This window comes from Amphiprion ocellaris, chromosome 19 (genome assembly GCF_022539595.1).
Source record: "Amphiprion ocellaris isolate individual 3 ecotype Okinawa chromosome 19, ASM2253959v1, whole genome shotgun sequence".
NCBI lineage: Eukaryota > Metazoa > Chordata > Actinopteri > Pomacentridae > Amphiprion > Amphiprion ocellaris.
The window spans coordinates 9,955,707-9,973,160 of NC_072784.1; the positions used below are offsets into that span (position 1 = coordinate 9,955,707).

Genomic DNA, 17,454 nt, shown 5'->3' on the forward strand with positions numbered 1-17,454 from the left:
CTAGTTTTGGACCAGTTTTGCATTGGTTTTGGACTAGTTTTATTCTGGTTTTGTACTGGTTTTATATAGTTTTAAATTGTTCTTGTTTCATATAAATTGAACTGGTTTTGAACTGGTTTCATAGAAGTATGAAGTGGTCACACTTTAATTTGATACTGGTTTGAACTGGTTTTGAACTGCAAGATGAACGTACGAGACGCTTCCCTGATGCTGTTGCTGATCTGAACATGTAAAGTTCCTGAAACTCACAGATCAGGTATTTTTATGTTCTCTCACCCTTAAATCAATGTCATGATAATTGTGTTTTTCTGTGCTGCTGTTGGATCCTTCAGTTAGACGAGTGAAACCATTTTTAGATGTTTTAACTCAGATATAAAAAAAAAAAATCAAAACCAGCTGAAACAAAGCAAAACAAACACGAACCAGAAGCATCACACAAACACTGTTCAAGTCCATACAAAACTCCTACAAGAAATCTGTCACTTTAAAATTCTTTAATTATCTTTAATTTTAGTGACAAACAAACCGTGTAGTCAGTTCAAACCTCCATTCAGAAATCCAACATGTTTTATGCTCTGTTGCTCTTTAAAGGATAATTATTGGTCATGTATGATTCTCAATTAAATTTTTGAATCATAAAATAGAAAGTTGATACTGGTTTTGAACTGGTTTCAAAGTTGGTTTTAGACAGGGTTTAGACTGGTTTTTGTACCCTTTATTAACCTGAACTGGTTTCCAACTTGGCTTTCAGCTGGTATTGAAGTAGTTTCAGAGCAGTTTTGTACTGGTTTTATACTAGTATTGTTCTAATTTTGTGCTAGTTTATATTGGTTTTGGACTGTTTTATACTGGTTTTGGACTCGTTTTACAGTGGTTTTAGAGTGATTTTGTACTCTTTTTGAATTGGATTTTGAACTGCTTGTAAAATTGTTTTGGACATGGTTGTAGAAGGGTTCTAGACTGGTTTTGGACTGGTTTTAAACTTGACTTTGGATTGGTTTTAAATTAGTTTATCAATTGCTTTCTGATTTGGATTTGGACGTGGTTTGAAATTTTGGTTTTGAATGGCTTTTACTGGTTTTAAACTGGTTTTATACTGGTTTTGTACTGATTTTGTATTGGTTTTAGACTTGGTTTGGGGCTAAATTTGGACTCTTTTTCAGCTTGTTTTAGACTGAATTTTCAATTGGTCTTACAAATTGGTTTTGGTCTTGGTTGTAAACTTGATTTTGGACTTGGTTTTAGTCTGAATTTGAACATAGTTTTATGTTGATTTTAGACTTAATTTTGGATTGTTCTAAACAGGTTTTGAACTTGACTTTGGACTGATTCTGAAATGGATTTGGACTTGGTTTTAAAGTTGGTTTTGGGCTGGTTATAGACTGGTTTTATACTGGTGTCAAACTGTGGTTTGGATTACTCTGGACTGTTTTTTTCCTTGGTTTTCAGATTGGTTGCAGGGTGGTTTGATACTGGGTTTAAACTGATTTCAAACCAGGTTTTGAACTGGTTTAACATTGGTTTTGAATTGAACTTTAGTTTGCCCTTGGGTTTGTTGTGTTTCACCGAGTCATGTAGCTGCATGCCAAACGCTCCGTGAGAAACTACAAAAGTCAGTTAAACCTTTAAAGGTCAGCAGTGACGCTGCAGCATTTCTCTGTTACCTTTCCTGTAATCGGCTTCATTAGCAGCTTCTATTCTTTATCACAGTTCATCCAGTGAGACAACAGAAGAAAACACAGAACCAAACTTGAGAAATAACAGCTGATCCAGACAGAAATCTTTCTCACTGTTTTGCTTACTTCGTCTTGGACCTGTTCTAAACTTGACTTTGGGCTTGATTTCAGACTGATTTTAGACTTTGCTGTTATACTGGTTTTATACCAGTCCAGACTGGGGTTGAAACTGATTTGGAAATGGTTTGTCCTTGGTTTTCAACTTGGTTGTAGGCTGGTTTGGTAGTAGTTTTAAACTGGCTTCAAACTAGTTTTTGGACTTGATTGTAAAGGGGTCCCAGACTGGTTTTGGACTGATTGGGATTGGATTTGGACTTGGTTTTTAAGTTAGTTTTGAACCGATTTTACAGTTGTACACCTGTAAAGATGTTTATCATGTCAGTCTTATTATTTCCAATGACTCCTAAAACTGGAATCACTGAAACACGTCTTACAACAAATAATCATGCATTTTGATTCATAGGTTTTAGACTACTTTTGTATGGTTTTAGATTGGTTTTAAAATTGCTTTGTACAGATTTTAGACTGTTTTTTATGCTGGTTTTATACTGGTTTTGTACTGTTTTTGTACTGGTATCAGATTGGTTTTGTACTGATTTTAAACTGGTTTTATGCTGTTTTTGGACTGGCTTTTCACTGGTTTTGTACTGATTTTAGACTGGTTAAGTACTGGTTTTAGACTGTTTTTGTACTGGTTTTACATTGGTTTTGTACTTGCTTTGTACTGGTTTTGAACTGGTTTTGTAATGGTTTTAGATTGGTTATGAACTGGTTTTAGACTGGTTTTGTACTGTTTTAGACTTGTTTTAGACTGGTTTTAGATTGGTTTTGAACAGCAGGATGAATCTGGGACAATCAGACTCCTCCCTGATGTGTTGCTGATCTGTACATGTACCACGTTTTAAGATGACTGTTGACACAGTTCTTGACATTAACTGTAAACAGAATCAGAGTTTGACATTAAACCATATCTGACAGGATGATAAACCAGTTTTATTTATTCTTCTTTCTCTTCCAGTTTGGTTTCAAATGTCTAATGTCTCCCTTTTTTTTTAGTATTGTACAGAATCAGACTGAGGCTGATTTTACAGAAGAAGAGTGTTTCTGCTGCAGTCACCTCAGATAACCTGCGTTGCTGTTCTCCCGCTGACCTGCAGGAGTCGCTGGAGGACTCAACGGCTCATCTGGTCTCAACACGCGAAGCAGAACCAGCAGCTAATCAGCGATCGTTTGTGCTGTTCTGGCACATGCGCAGTGCAGCAGTGTGAGCCGTGTTGATATGTCTGCCGCTGGGCTTTAATGAATTTTTCTGCGGGTCCTGGAGCTTCAGACCACCGACCGTCCGCCCCGGCCCGCCTCATGGAGAACCCCAGAGACCTGGTGAGTCCTGCGGCCTGTCTCACCGCCAGCAGCCCGCACGGAGCTTTGTTATTGTGGCTGGCAGCGGCTGCTTCAGAGCCGATAGAGAGTCATTGCAACCCCACGTTGAGAAATCCGCTACTTTAAATTTATTTCGCTCATTGACAAAAAAATGTGAAAATTATGAAGACATTTGAACAGATTATCAACGACACCAAGATAAATTTAGATTCGGCGTGTACATTGTGCTTAAAGTACCTTTAAAATGTGACAAAACATAACCTGTACATCTGTTGTTCAGTCTCCTGGCGAAACTCCGTTGAAAATCAGCCGATATTAGATTTCCTTTATGATTCCTAAAGAAACACACCTCAGTGGACAGTATTTTAAATTATTTGATAAACCAGGTGGTACTACCTTTTATTCGGCTTACATAAACTACAAATAAAATATTTAAATTTGGTGAAATTTCACTTTCTTTATCGTTGTCCTGTTTTCCCGCTATGTTCTCATCTACATTCACGGCGCGGAGCGTCACGGTCGATCCGCACGAAAAAAAAGCGATTTCAGAAACACACTGTGTCGGTACGTGTTGTTCCCGTGAGCCGAATTTAACAGAGGCTGCAGCTGACTGAGTCCCTGCAGGGGTTTGTGTTAGCCGGGCTGCGTGATGCTGTCAGGACTGAAAGGAAGCTGAAATCTCCAGAATCGTGGAGGTCATCTGGCCGCTCTGACAGGCGCCAGCTGCGGCTGCAGAGTCTCTCTCTCTCCTCTGTCAGTCAGCGTCTCTCTGCCTCCGTCTGCACCCGCACTGCAGTACTGCAGGTTACCAACCTGCAAACTCACTGAGCCCAAACACTGAATGCAACAGCTGTCAGGACACAGAGGATGCAGGGAGACTGTCTGGATCAGCTGTTGCTTCAAAGTCACATGAAGTCAGAGCAGAAGAACACATTCACAGACAGACATCTAGAATGACGACCTGCTTTCATTCAGGTTTTACTGTTTTATTAGAACGCTACAATAAATGTGTATTCTCTACATCAAATACATTTTTGAAGACATAAAAATGAGATATTGTAAATGTGACCCTCTGAAATGTTCAGGGGCTTCACTTTGGGCTTCAGGAGGATCACTGTGGTGTTGAGACGTTTCATGGTGAAGTTCAGGTCATTCACTGTGAGGTTCAGGTGTTTCACTGTGAGGTCTGTGTAACCACTGAGCTCCTCCTCAGGTGGAGCGTCCGTCCAGGAAGCGGCGGGACTCCTTCGGGATGCTGGATGGCCTGGATGAGGACCGTAGCAGCTGCAGTACCGAGTCCAGCGCCGGCAGCGGAGCGTCCAGCCCTGAGGACAGCGAGGACGAAGACTTAGGAGGAGTAACGCAGCTGACACCGTCATCCTCATCTTCCCTGACACTCATCAAGACCAACGGACAGGTGTACACCTATCCTGACGGCAAGGCCGGCATGGGTCAGTGAATCAACCAGGATTCTATCAGTTTGAGTCATTTTTCATCAAAAGCAGCCTAAATTCTGTGATTGCAGCTTCTTTACACAAAACAAGACATTTGAGGAAACTCTGATCCACATTTTAGAGTCCAAACAGCTGAACAGTTTATCCAGAAAGCAACTGATGAGTTAAAATATTTATTAGTTGCAACTGTTGAATGTACTTCAATCAAACCAAAAAGTGTAAAAAGTTCCAATTTAAAGCCCAACAGATGAATGAATCCTGATTTTTAGCTCTGGTTTGGTCGCCTCCAGAAGATTTAAGAATCAGGATGAAGTTCTGTCGGTTGTCATGCGACCTTCAGCTGGAGATTTTTTTGCTATCGTTGAGGATACGGTGTGAACTGGAGGTGCAGCAATGAATCCATCAGCTGTCAACAATAAAATTAATCAACTACTTTGATTAATCAGTTTCAGTCATATCTTAAAAATTAAATTCTGTCTGCAGCTTCTTCAATGTGAATATTTTCTGTTTTTTTTCCAGACATTTGGGGAAACTGATCCATATATATGTATATTTTTTACATTTTCACCATTTTAGAAACCAAACAGCTGATTAGTTCATCCAGAAAATAAGATTATTGAAACGATTGTGTGTCTGCTGTCCTCAGCCACCTGTGAGATGTGCGGGATGGTTGGCGTCAGAGATGCTTTCTACAGTAAAACCAAACGTTTCTGCAGCGTTTCCTGCTCCAGAAGTTACTCCTCCAACTCCAAGAAGGCCAGTATCCTCGCCAGGCTTCAGGTAGACTCACAGGATTAACCGGAGCATAACTTTATACGAAAATCACAGTTAGAATGACAAGAGGAAAAAACGTTCTCAGATTATTTATTTTCCAGAAAATGTAAGAAACCTGGAATCAGCATTTTTCCGAGTGTCCACCGATGTTGGCAACCTAGAAATAATGGAGGTTCCTCATAATATGGATATCTAACTGTTTCATTTGTGTTTAGTTTCCACATCCTGCAGTTCAGCTGAAACTCTCTAAATGTTCGTTCTGTGACTGTCGGTCGCAGCGGAGTCAGTTTTGGCTTCACAGTTGTGTCGAGGAGGGAAGAATTTTTGTTTTTCACCGCATCTTATTTGAGCAAATAGTTTGTTTTTGGCCGTTCTTTTAATGATACATGTAGAATAAATTGATTTTGATGATGATTTTAAGCTCAGATTTGATCGATTTTCCTGAAGGAACGCCGTGTTATAGATGAGCAATTCAAAAGAAACTGAAAATCTGATGATTCTTTCTGTTTTTACAGTTTTTGGTGTAATTTTGGGGTATGTTTTTAAACGGCAGCATGACTTCCAAACATGCTGGCAGTTTATGAAGTTCAGAGGATAAAAAATGAGGCTGACAAACTACAGCAAACAGCTAAAAACATGTGAAACAAACAAAACATGATAAAATCTTACAAACTGTAACAGGAAATAGGAGCCACAGAAAACATGTGCGTCTTGACATTTGAGGAATCAGGGCTCCTGTTAAGATTCTGAATCTTGTGTCTCGAAATGCTAATTTTATTTGTCTAACTTGTGTCCAATGTGTTTTTTTTTTTAAAGGGGAAGCCTCCCACCAAGAAGGCCAAGGTTCTTCAGAAGCAGCCTCTGATGACCAAACTGGCCGCCTACGCTCAGCATCAAGCCAGCCAGCAGGCCGGCGTCAAAAAGAACGGTGAGTTTAAAACAAGTTAAAGGTTAAAAACAAGTGAACAGGTCTGAATGTAAGAACTGTCAAGGATGCAGCAGTAAGCACTGTTCAGTCATTTTTATTTCCCACTAAAGTCCAAACCTTTGAGCATTAATAGTGTTTTCAAGAGTCTGTTTCAGTCTGATCTCTGGCTGCTGGCAGTTAGCGTAGCATTAGCCACTGTCAAAGCATCTAATGCCCAAATTTGTGTTGAAGTTTGTGCTTCTCGTTCAGTTTTTGCAGGTTGTTTTTTTGTCAGTTAGAACAGAGTCAGAGTTAATCTGACTTTAAAAAGATGTTAGGAGCTCCAGATGGTGTTAGCTGCAGGCTAGGAGGCACAGCTAATATCTCAGTGTTAGCATTAGCCTAGCACTGTCAGCAGAGTTGGTTGCAGGTGATGTGCATCTGTTAGCTGGTCATTCTGTGTAACATCAGGAATGTTTGTTTCATACTATTGTGTTTATTAAAAACATTCATCAATTTCTGTTTGTGTGCTCCTCTGTCTCTCTGTGTAAACAATCGCTCATGATGTGTAACAGCCAGTCAGATAGAGTGGTGAGTGGGACATTGCTGAGACTGCAGATAGAGAGGAGCTGCATCTGAGCCAAAGGAGAACGTTTAACGTATTTTACGATAGTTGGTCGATAAAGATATCATCGATACCATTAATATATAATATCAGCCTTAACACTCAGTAGGCTGGTAACTGGTTGATCCCTACTGTAAAGGTTTCATAAAGATAAAACTTGCCAGTTTTGTCATCTCCTGCAGCACCGGTGAACATGCAGGTAAAGGTGTGTTTGGGCCTGAATGAAGGAGGGAATCATCCAATCACATGTCAAAGGCTGTCCTGAATGCAGGTTCAATCAATGATAGTTTGTCGATGCGACACATTTCCTTTATTTGTTTATTTGTCTACTGCAGTATCTGTGGAGGTGTTCGACTGGGGCCGTTACCTTGGAGGTGGAGACGTGATGGGAGCTCCAGTCAGCTGCTTCAAACATGTAGACAAGACATGACACGACATGACACGACATTACACAACCATCAATACACAAAGACACACACAGATATCACCATGAAACCTCTCCAGCTGATTATTAGCTATGTTTTGATATCACAGTTTTCCAAAATTTTAGTTTTGTGTGTGTAAATTTAGTGTTGCCTTATTGAAAATGCCATGTTCCATGAATGTCTATTGGCAAACTGTATTAAAATGAGGCAGTAAACCTGATATTGATAAACTAAAGAGTCTTTTATGGAAATGAAAACGTAAGTAACACAACTTGTGTGTCTTTGTTGTCAAGGTGCCGATGGGGAAGTCGTGGGGCGACATCGGGGAAGGAGTTCGAGTCGAGGTTCCGAACACCGACAGTGGTCTTCCGATGAAAGTTTACTGGATCGCTGGGATCATCAAACTGGCTGGTATACACACACACACACGCGCGCGCACACACACACACACACGCACACACGCGCGCACACAGTAACAGAGGTTAGAGTTTTAAATGTGCCCCTAAAACCTGACCTGTTTGTGTTCTACTTTATGTTTTCTGTTGTGTGTGTGCGTGTGTGTGCGTGTGTGTGTGTGTGTGTGTGTGTGTGTGCGCGTGTGCGTGCGTGTGTGCGTGTGTGTTTGTGTGTGCGTGCGTGCAGGCTTTAAGGCGTTGCTTCGCTACGAGGGCTTCGACAGCGACTCCACCAGAGACTTCTGGTTGAACCTGTGTGTTCCTGACATCCATCCAGTCGGATGGTGTGCAGCTGGTGGGAAACCTCTGGTTCCCCCTCAGAGTAAGGACTCTAACCTGTGTTTCCATGGTAACACAAACATGGCCAAACGTCACCCGTCTGAATACGTAGCCGAACTTTAAAACTCTTAATCTAAAGAGTCTGGTCACAGTTGCTGTCTGTTGACTGTTTATATTGATGAAATAAACCTGCTAGTTAGTTAGTGGACTCCACCTGTAGCTTCAGGTGTCACGTGACCAGAGGACAGTAACGTGATTGGCTGGATGTTTATCACCAGGTTGCAAATGTTTAATGTGAATTTGTGTGTGTGTGTGTTACAGCCATCCTTCACAGGTTCACCAACTGGAAAACTTTCCTGATTAAAAGACTGACGGGATCCAAAACTCTGCCGCCGGACTTTTCCTCCAAGGTCACACAAAACACACAATACAACACACACGCAGGACATACACAACATGTGCACACACTCACTTGTGAGGACCCTGACATTGACATTTATTTTCCACAATCCTTACCCTCACACTGTGGTCAGATCGTTGATGAATGTGTCCCCTTGGTGCAGGTGCAGGAGAGCATGCAGTTCCCCTTCAAGAAGCAGATGAGGGTGGAGGTGGTGGACAAGACTCACCTGTGTCGGACCAGAGTGGCTCTGGTTGAACAGGTGGGTGTGTTTGTGTCCAGGTGTTTGTGCCATAAAGCAAGTTTACCAAATATTCCAGGCTTCTGTCTCTTAGTCTGACTTACTGTCAGGTTGTTTTGGATCCTCAAATGAAATTTGGCACAGTTCCAGTTACTCTGGAAGCTAATGCTGAGAAACTAAACTGGTCCAGGACAGGCTAACTGTCAGACTTACTTTGAAGCAAGCTGCCAGGCTAACTGTCAGGCTAACTTTCAAGCTAACTATTCAGCTAACCGTCAGGCTAGCTGTCTAACTGTCAAGATAACTGACTAACTGTCAGGCTAGCTGTCAGTCAGGCTAACTGTCAGTCTAATTGTTAGGCTAACTGTCAGGCTAACCATCAGGCTAGCTGTCTAACTGTCAGGATAACTGCCTTACTGTCAAGCTAACTGACTAACTGTCAGGCTAGCTGTTAGTCAGGCTAACTGTCAGGCTAACCATCAGGCTAGCTGTCTAACTGTCAGGATAACTGCCTTACTGTCAAGCTAACTGACTAACTGTCAGGCTAGCTGTTAGTCAGGCTAACTGTCAGGCTAACTTTCAGGCTAGCTGTCTAACTGTCAGACTCACTGTTAGACTATCTGTTGGGCTAACTGTCTGTCAGGCTAAGTCATCTTTAGGCTTACTGGCGAGCTGTCAGACTAGCTGTAAGGCTAAAAGTGAGTTGCTGTTTAACTAGAGCTCCAATGACACTGACAGAAAAGTGAAGATTTTACCGCTGACCGTGTGTCAAGGTGTTTGTGTGTCCAGGTGTTTGTGTTTCCAGGTGTTTGTGTTTCCAGGTGTTTGTGTATCCAGGTGTTTGTATCCAGGTGTTTTTAGGTGTTGATGTTGTCTTGTTGCAGGTGATCGGCGGTCGCCTGCGGCTCGTGTACGAGGAGTGCGATGACGGAACAGACGACTTCTGGTGTCACATGTACAGTCCTCTGATCCACAGCATCGGCTGGTCTCGATCCATTGGACACCGATTCAAACGCTCTGGTGGGTCAAACTCTGCTCAAGACTCCATTTGGAAAATGTTGAATTCAAACCAACAGACGGTTAATGAGGGTGAAGGTGAAATATGACAGAAGTTTGTATTTGTTTCCAGATGTGTCAAAGAAGCTGGGCGGTCAGATGGATGCACCTGGACAACTGTTCGCTAAGGTAATGTCAAATGTTTTTCTCATTAGTTCACGTGTGTTGTTCCTCTGTCTTTTGTTCCGGGATGAAAGAAAGCTGGATTAAAAGACATTTTTAAAAGCAACGATACCAAATTTACAAAGATTTTAAATATAAAAACTTGTCTTCTGACATGACTCATACACTCAGTATCAAAAAGTACAATATCTGAGTGTATTTCTACATACAAATGATTAATTGTTTCTTTTCATAATAGACAGTATCAAGTTTACATAGAGCATTAATTTAACATAAAATGGAAACAAACTAAACCACACAAATGAACAATATCAATGTTAAAAAATAATATATATCCTAAGAATAAATATATAAGAGCTATGCACAGAACGCTTAAAAGTTTCAGCCCCAGTATTCCAGCAATTTATCAGTTATTCACAATTTATATCCTCACAGTTCCAAATCTGTCCACATCACTGCGTTTGTGTTGGTTCCCTGTTGTCACCACAGGAGGGCGGTAGAACACCTGACTATGCTGCTCCGCTCACTTTGTTCTCACCTGTAGTTTCTGAGTCGCCTTCATCACCTGGCTGATTTTTTTCAACTTTCTGGTTACACATCCCAACAATTTTGGGACATTCAGAGAAAGTTGGGATGTATTTTGAAAGGTGGGATGCTTTAAGAAAGTTGTGACATTTTTAGAAAGTTGTGACACTTTGAGAAAGCCATGATGTTTTTGAAAGGTGGGACTTTTTTTTTGAGAAAGTTGGCGAAGAAGTGGGGAAATCTTTAGAAAGTTGCAACATTTTTAGAAAAAAATTGGGATGTTTCTTGAAAAGTGGGACAAGGCTTGTATGGTCGATATATAATTGCAGGACTTTTTGTATCATAGTTGACATTTTTGCTGTTGTCAGGCCTAAAATCAACATGGCCACCTATAACCAAACACCACATGGAGGAAATGACATCATGTGGAGCAGGTCATGTGATTTAGAATTAACACACTTCCTTGAGAGGTGTTTTTTTAATGGGTATCTTAGCTGAAAGTAATAATATTTGTTATTTTCCATCTAAAATTTTATCTATTGCGAAAAAAGAAATATCTATCATGATTATCGCAACTTAATTAAAAGAACACAATCAAAACAATTTTTGAATGAGCTCATTTTATTATTGTTCAGCTAATTAGAAGGTGATTGTTATTAAATTGAGACAGTTATTTAGTGGACATTTTAGTGATATCCAGTTGTTTTTTATTAATAAGTGATTGTTTCCATAATAACTACTTATGGAATTTGTAAATGCATGATCATAATGAACATATAAAACATTAGTTTTTTTTACTTTTAATAAAAATGTATGCAAGATATATCCCATGGACTTCAAAAGTACCTCAATTATTTATTGACCCTGTACATTTTTAGAATGTTGGGACCTTTTTTTGAAAGTTGGGTAACTTCTAGAAAGTTGGAATATTTTTAGAATGCTGAAACATCTATTTAAAGTTGGACTGTTCTAAAATGGCTTGGACTTTTTTAGAAAGTTGGGACATTTCTAAAAAATTGGGGGATATTTACTGAGGTGGGATGTTTTTCCTCCGTCTGACTCGGTATGTTAGTTCCCTGTTGTCACCACAGGAGGGCTGTAGAACGCCTGACTGTGTCACTGTTAGTCTTCTGACTAGTTCTCAAGTTTAACCCCAACTGAGCAACGGTAATGTTCTCTTATGTTCTCTGGTGGTTGCCGTCATCCTGCAGGTGAAGGAGGTGGACCAGAGCGGCTCCTGGTTTGAAGACGGGATGAAGCTGGAGGCCATCGACCCTCTGAACCTGTCGGCCATCTGCGTGGCCACAGTCAGGAAGGTGAGCTGAGGTTCTGTTGCGACTCGGTCCGCCCCCGGCTCCGTGTAACCTGCTGCTTCCTCCACCAGGTGCTGGCAGACGGATACCTGATGATCGGCATCGACGGATCAGAGGCGGCCGACGGTTCCGACTGGTTCTGCTACCACTCCACTTCCCCCTCCATCTTCCCTGCCGGCTTCTGTGAGATCAATAACATCGAACTGACGCCCCCTAGAGGTACAACAGACAAGCAACCACCTTAAAACAGATGCACAACCACCTTAAAACAGACACACAACCACCTTAAAACAGATGCACAACCAGACACACAACCACTTTAAAGCAGATGCACAACCAGACACACAACCACTTTAAAGCAGGTACACAGCCACCTTAAAACAGACACACAACCACCTTAAAACAGATGCACAGCCACCTTAAAACAGACATGCAACCACTTTAAAACAGACGCACAACCACTTTAAAACAGATGCACAACCACCTTAAAACAGATACACAACCACCTTAAAACAGATGTGCAACCACCTTAAAACAGACGCACAACCACTTTAAAACAGATGCACAACCTCCTTAAAGCAGATACACAACCAGCAAGGACAAGGAGGACGTTTGTGGAAAGTCAGAACATTTTTAGAGGGTCGAGACATTTTGAGAAGTTGGGACATCTTTAAAAAATTGGGAATTTTTTTAGAAAGTTGTGAAATTTAAAAAAAATTTTGAAAGTATTTATCAAGTTTGGATGTTTTAAGAAAGCGAGGTCATTTTTCGAAAGTTGTGATGTTTTTAAAAAGGTGGGACTGTTTCTGAAAGTTAAGATGTCTTTAGAAGGTTTGGATGTTTTTTGTCTTTATAAAGTTTGGACGTCTTAAGAAAGTTTGGAAATTCTTATAAAGTTACAAGAAGAAGATTGTGACATTTTCAGAGAGTTGGGTCATTCTTAAAAAGTTGGGATGTTCTAAGAAGGACATCTTAACGTTTGGACGTCTTGATAGAGTTAGGAAGTTGGGACATCTTAAAAAATTGAGATGTCCTTTAAAAGTTTGGACGTTTTTATAAAGTTGTGACATCTTTAGAAAACTGAGACATTTTTAAAAGGTTCTGCCATTCTTTGGATGAAAAGTTGGATGTTTTTAAAGCACTGGTTTTCTTTTTTAAATCTAAAACAATCATAAAAAATTGCCTCTACATGTGCCCTGAGCCTAAGCTGATGTCTTTGCATTCCTGAAGATATTTAAATTACAATCATATGCAAGGTGTGATCAAGAAGTTTTCAGATAGATACTGTAGAAATCTAATTTAGATCTGAACTCCATCTTTGTTGAAGTCCCTGTGCAGTGATGCTCTGCTCTCAGTGCTCCTGCAACACTGGTTCTCCTGCTCTGGAAACATGTCGAGGCTCCTGTTTAATGAAGCTTCTTCTGTTTCTCAGGTTACACCAACCTTCCCTTCAGATGGTTCGAGTATCTGAAGGAGACTAAGTCTGTGGCAGCTCCAGTGAACCTCTTCAACAAGGTGAGAGCAGCTGGAGACAGCCAACAGACGTCTGTGAGGGTTTATCCTGATTGTAAAGTGGTGTTAGTAAACTAGTATAGTATTGGATACAGAAATTATGCAACTGGAAATCTTAAAAAATCTGACTGTATTTTCTGCATGCATTGTTTTATTCATCAAAAAGTTTGGAAAACTTTAGAGCACCAAAATCGTTCTGTTGAGTTCAGCAGCAGAGACTGTGACCACAGAAACATGCTGACATTTACCTGTAGTTATTGGCCTGTAGACATTTACCTGTAGGTGTTTACCTGTAGATATTTACCTTTAGATGTTTACCTGTAGACATTTACCTGTAGATATTTACCTGTAGATATATACCTGTAGACATTTACCTGTAGATATTTACCTGTAGATATATCCCTGAAAGACGTTTACCTGTAGATGTTTACCTGTAGACGTTTACCTGTAAATGTTCACCTGTAGATATTCACCTGTAGATATCTACCTGTTGAGATTCACCTACAGACATTTACCTGTAGATGTTTACCTGTAGATTTTTATCTCTAGATGTTTACTTGTAGATACTTACCTGTAGATGTTTACCTGTAGATTTTTATCTGTAGATATTTACCTGTAGATATTTACCTGTAGATGTTTACCTGTGTGTGTTTACGTATAGACATTTACCTGTAGGTGTTTACCTGTAGATATTCACCTGTAAGTATTCACCTGTAGATGTTTACCTGTAGACATTTACCTGTAGACGTTAACCTGACCTCCATCCTCCATCAGAACGTCCCTAATCACGGCTTCCGTCCGGGCATGAAGCTGGAGGCTGTCGACCTCATGGAGCCCCGCCTTGTGTGTGTCGCCACCGTGACCCGCATCGTCCACCGGTTGCTACGGATACACTTCGACGGGTGGGAGGACGAGTACGACCAATGGGTGGACTGCGAGTCACCTGACCTGTACCCAGTGGGCTGGTGTCAGGTGACCGGATACCAGCTGCAGCCGCCGGCTGTAAACACAGGTAACTCACCTGAGTGACAGGTGAGCTTTAGAGCTGTGAGCAGATAATCAGCTTTTACACAAGTGTTTGTTTGTTTGTGTCTTCAGGCTCCAGAGATCTGCAGTCAGCAGCAAACAAACAGAGGAAGAAATCTCAGCAGTACAAAGGACAGAAGAAAAGTAGGTCCTTTCAGGATTTCTTTACAAAAGATAAAGTACAACTTTCTCAGTGTTGGTGAATTTAATAACAAAATATTAATCAGTTAACATTTCATTTTCATCTACACGCTGCCTCTTAATTCCTTATGTCTGCTTAATCTCTGCAAAATTTTAAAGCCGGCCAACAAGAGCCACGACAGCTCATCTTCCACTTCAATTTTATCTGCATCTCAGAGATTCAAGGTGTGAAACTGAATTTCCAGTTCAAGTTAGTGTCCAAAATGACAAAAAAACTGTTCAAAATAACAAAAATCTTTCTGGAATGACTCAAAACTGATCTAAAATTATTTTAAAAATCACCAGAGTGACTAAAAAGTTGTCAAAAATGAGTAGAAAAATGGATTAATAATGAATGAATTCTTTATGTCCACTTTTATGCAGATGATGTGTTTCTGTTCCTCTGTGTTGTTTACGACTTTAGAAATATGTCAAACTGAACAGACCACATTTGCCGTTTTGGGATGTTACAGATGCTGGATATAATCAAAAAATCTACAAAGTTCTGTAATAAAACCCTAAATTTAACCCAGAAGGAACTCCGTTTTGCTGAGCTGATGTTTATGTTGCTTAACCCTCTGAACTCCAAGCAGCATTTTCAGGGCGTTTTTGGTGAACTCATTTCCCACCACAGTATAAAGGAAAACAGAACAGCCATGAAGGAGGAGAGAGAACCATGACTATGACACCGTTAGAATGACAGGAATAAATAAACTGTTTCTTCATTCAAAAACCTGGAACAATCGTGTCCATGTTGCTCTGTTCTGTGTGTGAGATGTAATCAGATTACTATTTAAACGTGTTTCTGTCTCTCAGAGAGGAAGTTGCCCATCGCTAAGCGCCCTGTCAGCCTTTCGGGCGCCGTGGTAACCGGCGTTCCCAGGAGCCTATCAGGAGACGAGAACGAGACTCCGCCTGACTACCCATCGCCCCCCCCTCCAGCCTCAGCAGCGCAACCGACCACCACCAACCAGGACAGCAGCACCGAGGGCAGAGCAGGTAACCGGGGGGGCGGCAGGAACCAGGCTATAAGAAACCAGAGGGCACATAACCAGAGGACAGATAATTAGAGTGGGGCAGGTAACTAGGGGGCAAGTAACCGGTGGGCAGGTAACCAGGAGGCTTGTAGCCGGGTGGCAGGTAACTGGTGTAGGGCCAGTAATTGGGGGCCAGGTAACCGGGATGGGGCTGGTAACTAGGGGGTAGGTAACCGGGGTGGGGCAGGTAACCAAGTGGTAGGTAACCAGGTGGTAGGTAACCAGGGGGCAGGTAACCAGTGGGTAAGTAACCAGGAGGCAGGTGTCGTGGTATTAATGAATCTTCTGGTCCTGTTTGTTCCTGCAGGGTCTCAGGTGAAGGAGGAGAATGTTGGAGGTTCGGAGCCTCAGAGGATGGAAACAGAAGCCAACGGATCTTCTGTTCAGTTCCAGTAGGCCTCATCCATCCTTCTTTATCTGTCTACTGTGACACAAACAGTTTCACTCCGTCTGTTCATTTCCTAAGAGCAAAAAACAGAACAACAGCCAAAAAAAACAATCTGAAGAAGCAAATTTGCTCATCTTCTGGAATCAGCAGGAAAAAAAACACAAGAAACTTTTCTGTTCTTCAAGGCTAAGATCTCGACCTGTGTTTGTGTTCGAAGGTCATAACTGCAATCAAAGTGAAACTGTGACGTCACGATGAATTCATTTAAAAACACTGTGTGTTTGTGTTCAAGTGTGAATGATGACGAAGCATCAAAACGCCACGGAGAGAAAAACCAGCAACGGTAGCCTCGGCAGCTCGATTTTCACTTCAGTTTCAGCTTCAGAGACTTGAGGTGAGAGGCTAACATTTAAGTTCGAGTTAATGTCCAAAACGACGAAAAATGTGACTCATAAGCTGTCCAAAATGCAAAAAAATGGTCCAAAATGACCCTAAAGTTGTCTAAAATGGTGGAAAAAAATGCACAGAATGACAGAAAAATGTCCAAAATGACAAAAAACTTTCAAGAACGTCTTGAAAGTCATCCTAAGATGACTTGAGAATTGTCTAAAATGGCAACAGTTTGGTCCAGAAAGACTCAAAAGTTGAACAACTTGAGAAAAGAAATGGTGCAAGATGAGCAAAAAAAATGTCCCAAATGACTCTAAACTTGTCCAAAATGAGAGAAACTTGTGTGAGTGTGATTGGATGATGAAGCGTCAGGACACCATGGAGAGAAAAACCAGCCAATCAGAGCCACGGCAGCTCGTCTTTCACTTCCTGGTTTCAGATATCAGAGAGTTGAGGGTGTGAAGCTGAAATTCAGATGGTTGGAGTTCAGCAGAAAATTTGATAGAAAGTTTTAAATCATATGAAATGTGACAGAAGTTTGGTTGAAGGTGTTTTATCAGAATGTTTTCCTGAATCACTTAAAGGCTCGTTCTGCTTTATTTCTACGTGCTGTGTTTCCTGAAAAGACAAAAGCTCTCTGATTCGTACATGAATCATTAAAAAAGGGTCGGAGGTCCTTTCAGTTTGAAGATTGGTTGTACAAAATGACAAAAAATGATCCAAAATGTCCAAAATGACTGAAAAGTTGTTGAAAAATTGTCCACTGTGATGCAAAACTTCCAAGTCCAAAATTAGTTGAAACTTGTTCAAATTTTCCAAAAATGTGGAAAATAAGTGAAAATATGTTAAAATGTTTTCCAAAATGACTGAAAACTTGCCCCCCCCCCCCCCCCCCCCCCCCCCCCCCCCCCCCCCCCCCCCCAATTACAAAAACTATTCAAAATGACAAAAAAATTTTCCGGAATGACTCAAAATTGGTCTTAAATTATTCAAAAATGTCCGCTTTTATGCAGATGATGTGCATCTGTTCTGCTCTTCCAAGTCCAAAATTAGCTGAAACCTGCTCAAATTCACCAACTGTGGAAAATAAATGAAAATATATTCGGAATGTTTTCCAAAATGACTAAAAACTTGTCCAACATGATTTGAAACTTGTGGATTTGTGAGAATTGTCCTTAATGGAACAAAGCTGGGCCAATAAACTCATTGGACAGATAAATGGAAACAG

The 17,454-nt window shown here is 40.9% G+C and overlaps 1 protein-coding gene across 1 annotated transcript; it reads left to right on the top strand.

The window, feature by feature from the left end:
• Positions 1-1,701: 1,701 nt before the first annotated feature.
• On the top strand, positions 1,702-17,120 carry LOC111584890 (MBT domain-containing protein 1-like). The gene is made up of 19 exons (XM_035940947.2): positions 1,702-3,116; positions 4,330-4,567; positions 5,217-5,350; positions 6,161-6,272; positions 7,212-7,291; positions 7,595-7,712; positions 7,944-8,078; positions 8,357-8,445; positions 8,599-8,697; positions 9,561-9,696; positions 9,806-9,861; positions 11,592-11,696; positions 11,765-11,912; positions 13,126-13,208; positions 13,980-14,217; positions 14,304-14,375; positions 15,228-15,410; positions 15,756-15,840; positions 16,129-17,120. Exons 1-19 carry the CDS (start codon positions 3,036-3,038, stop codon positions 16,181-16,183), a joined length of 2,247 nt encoding a protein of 748 aa, XP_035796840.2. The 5' UTR covers positions 1,702-3,035; the 3' UTR covers positions 16,184-17,120.
• Positions 17,121-17,454: the final 334 nt, after the last annotated feature.

Coding starts and splice junctions, on each gene's coding strand:
- LOC111584890 (XM_035940947.2), top strand. CDS start 3,036: ATGAATTTTTCTGCGGGTCCTGGAGCTTCAGACCACCGACCGTCCGCC. Junction 5,351..6,160: donor GTATCCTCGCCAGGCTTCAG/GTAGACTCACAG, acceptor TTTTTTTTAAAG/GGGAAGCCTCCCACCAAGAA. Junction 11,697..11,764: donor GCGTGGCCACAGTCAGGAAG/GTGAGCTGAGGT, acceptor TTCCTCCACCAG/GTGCTGGCAGACGGATACCT.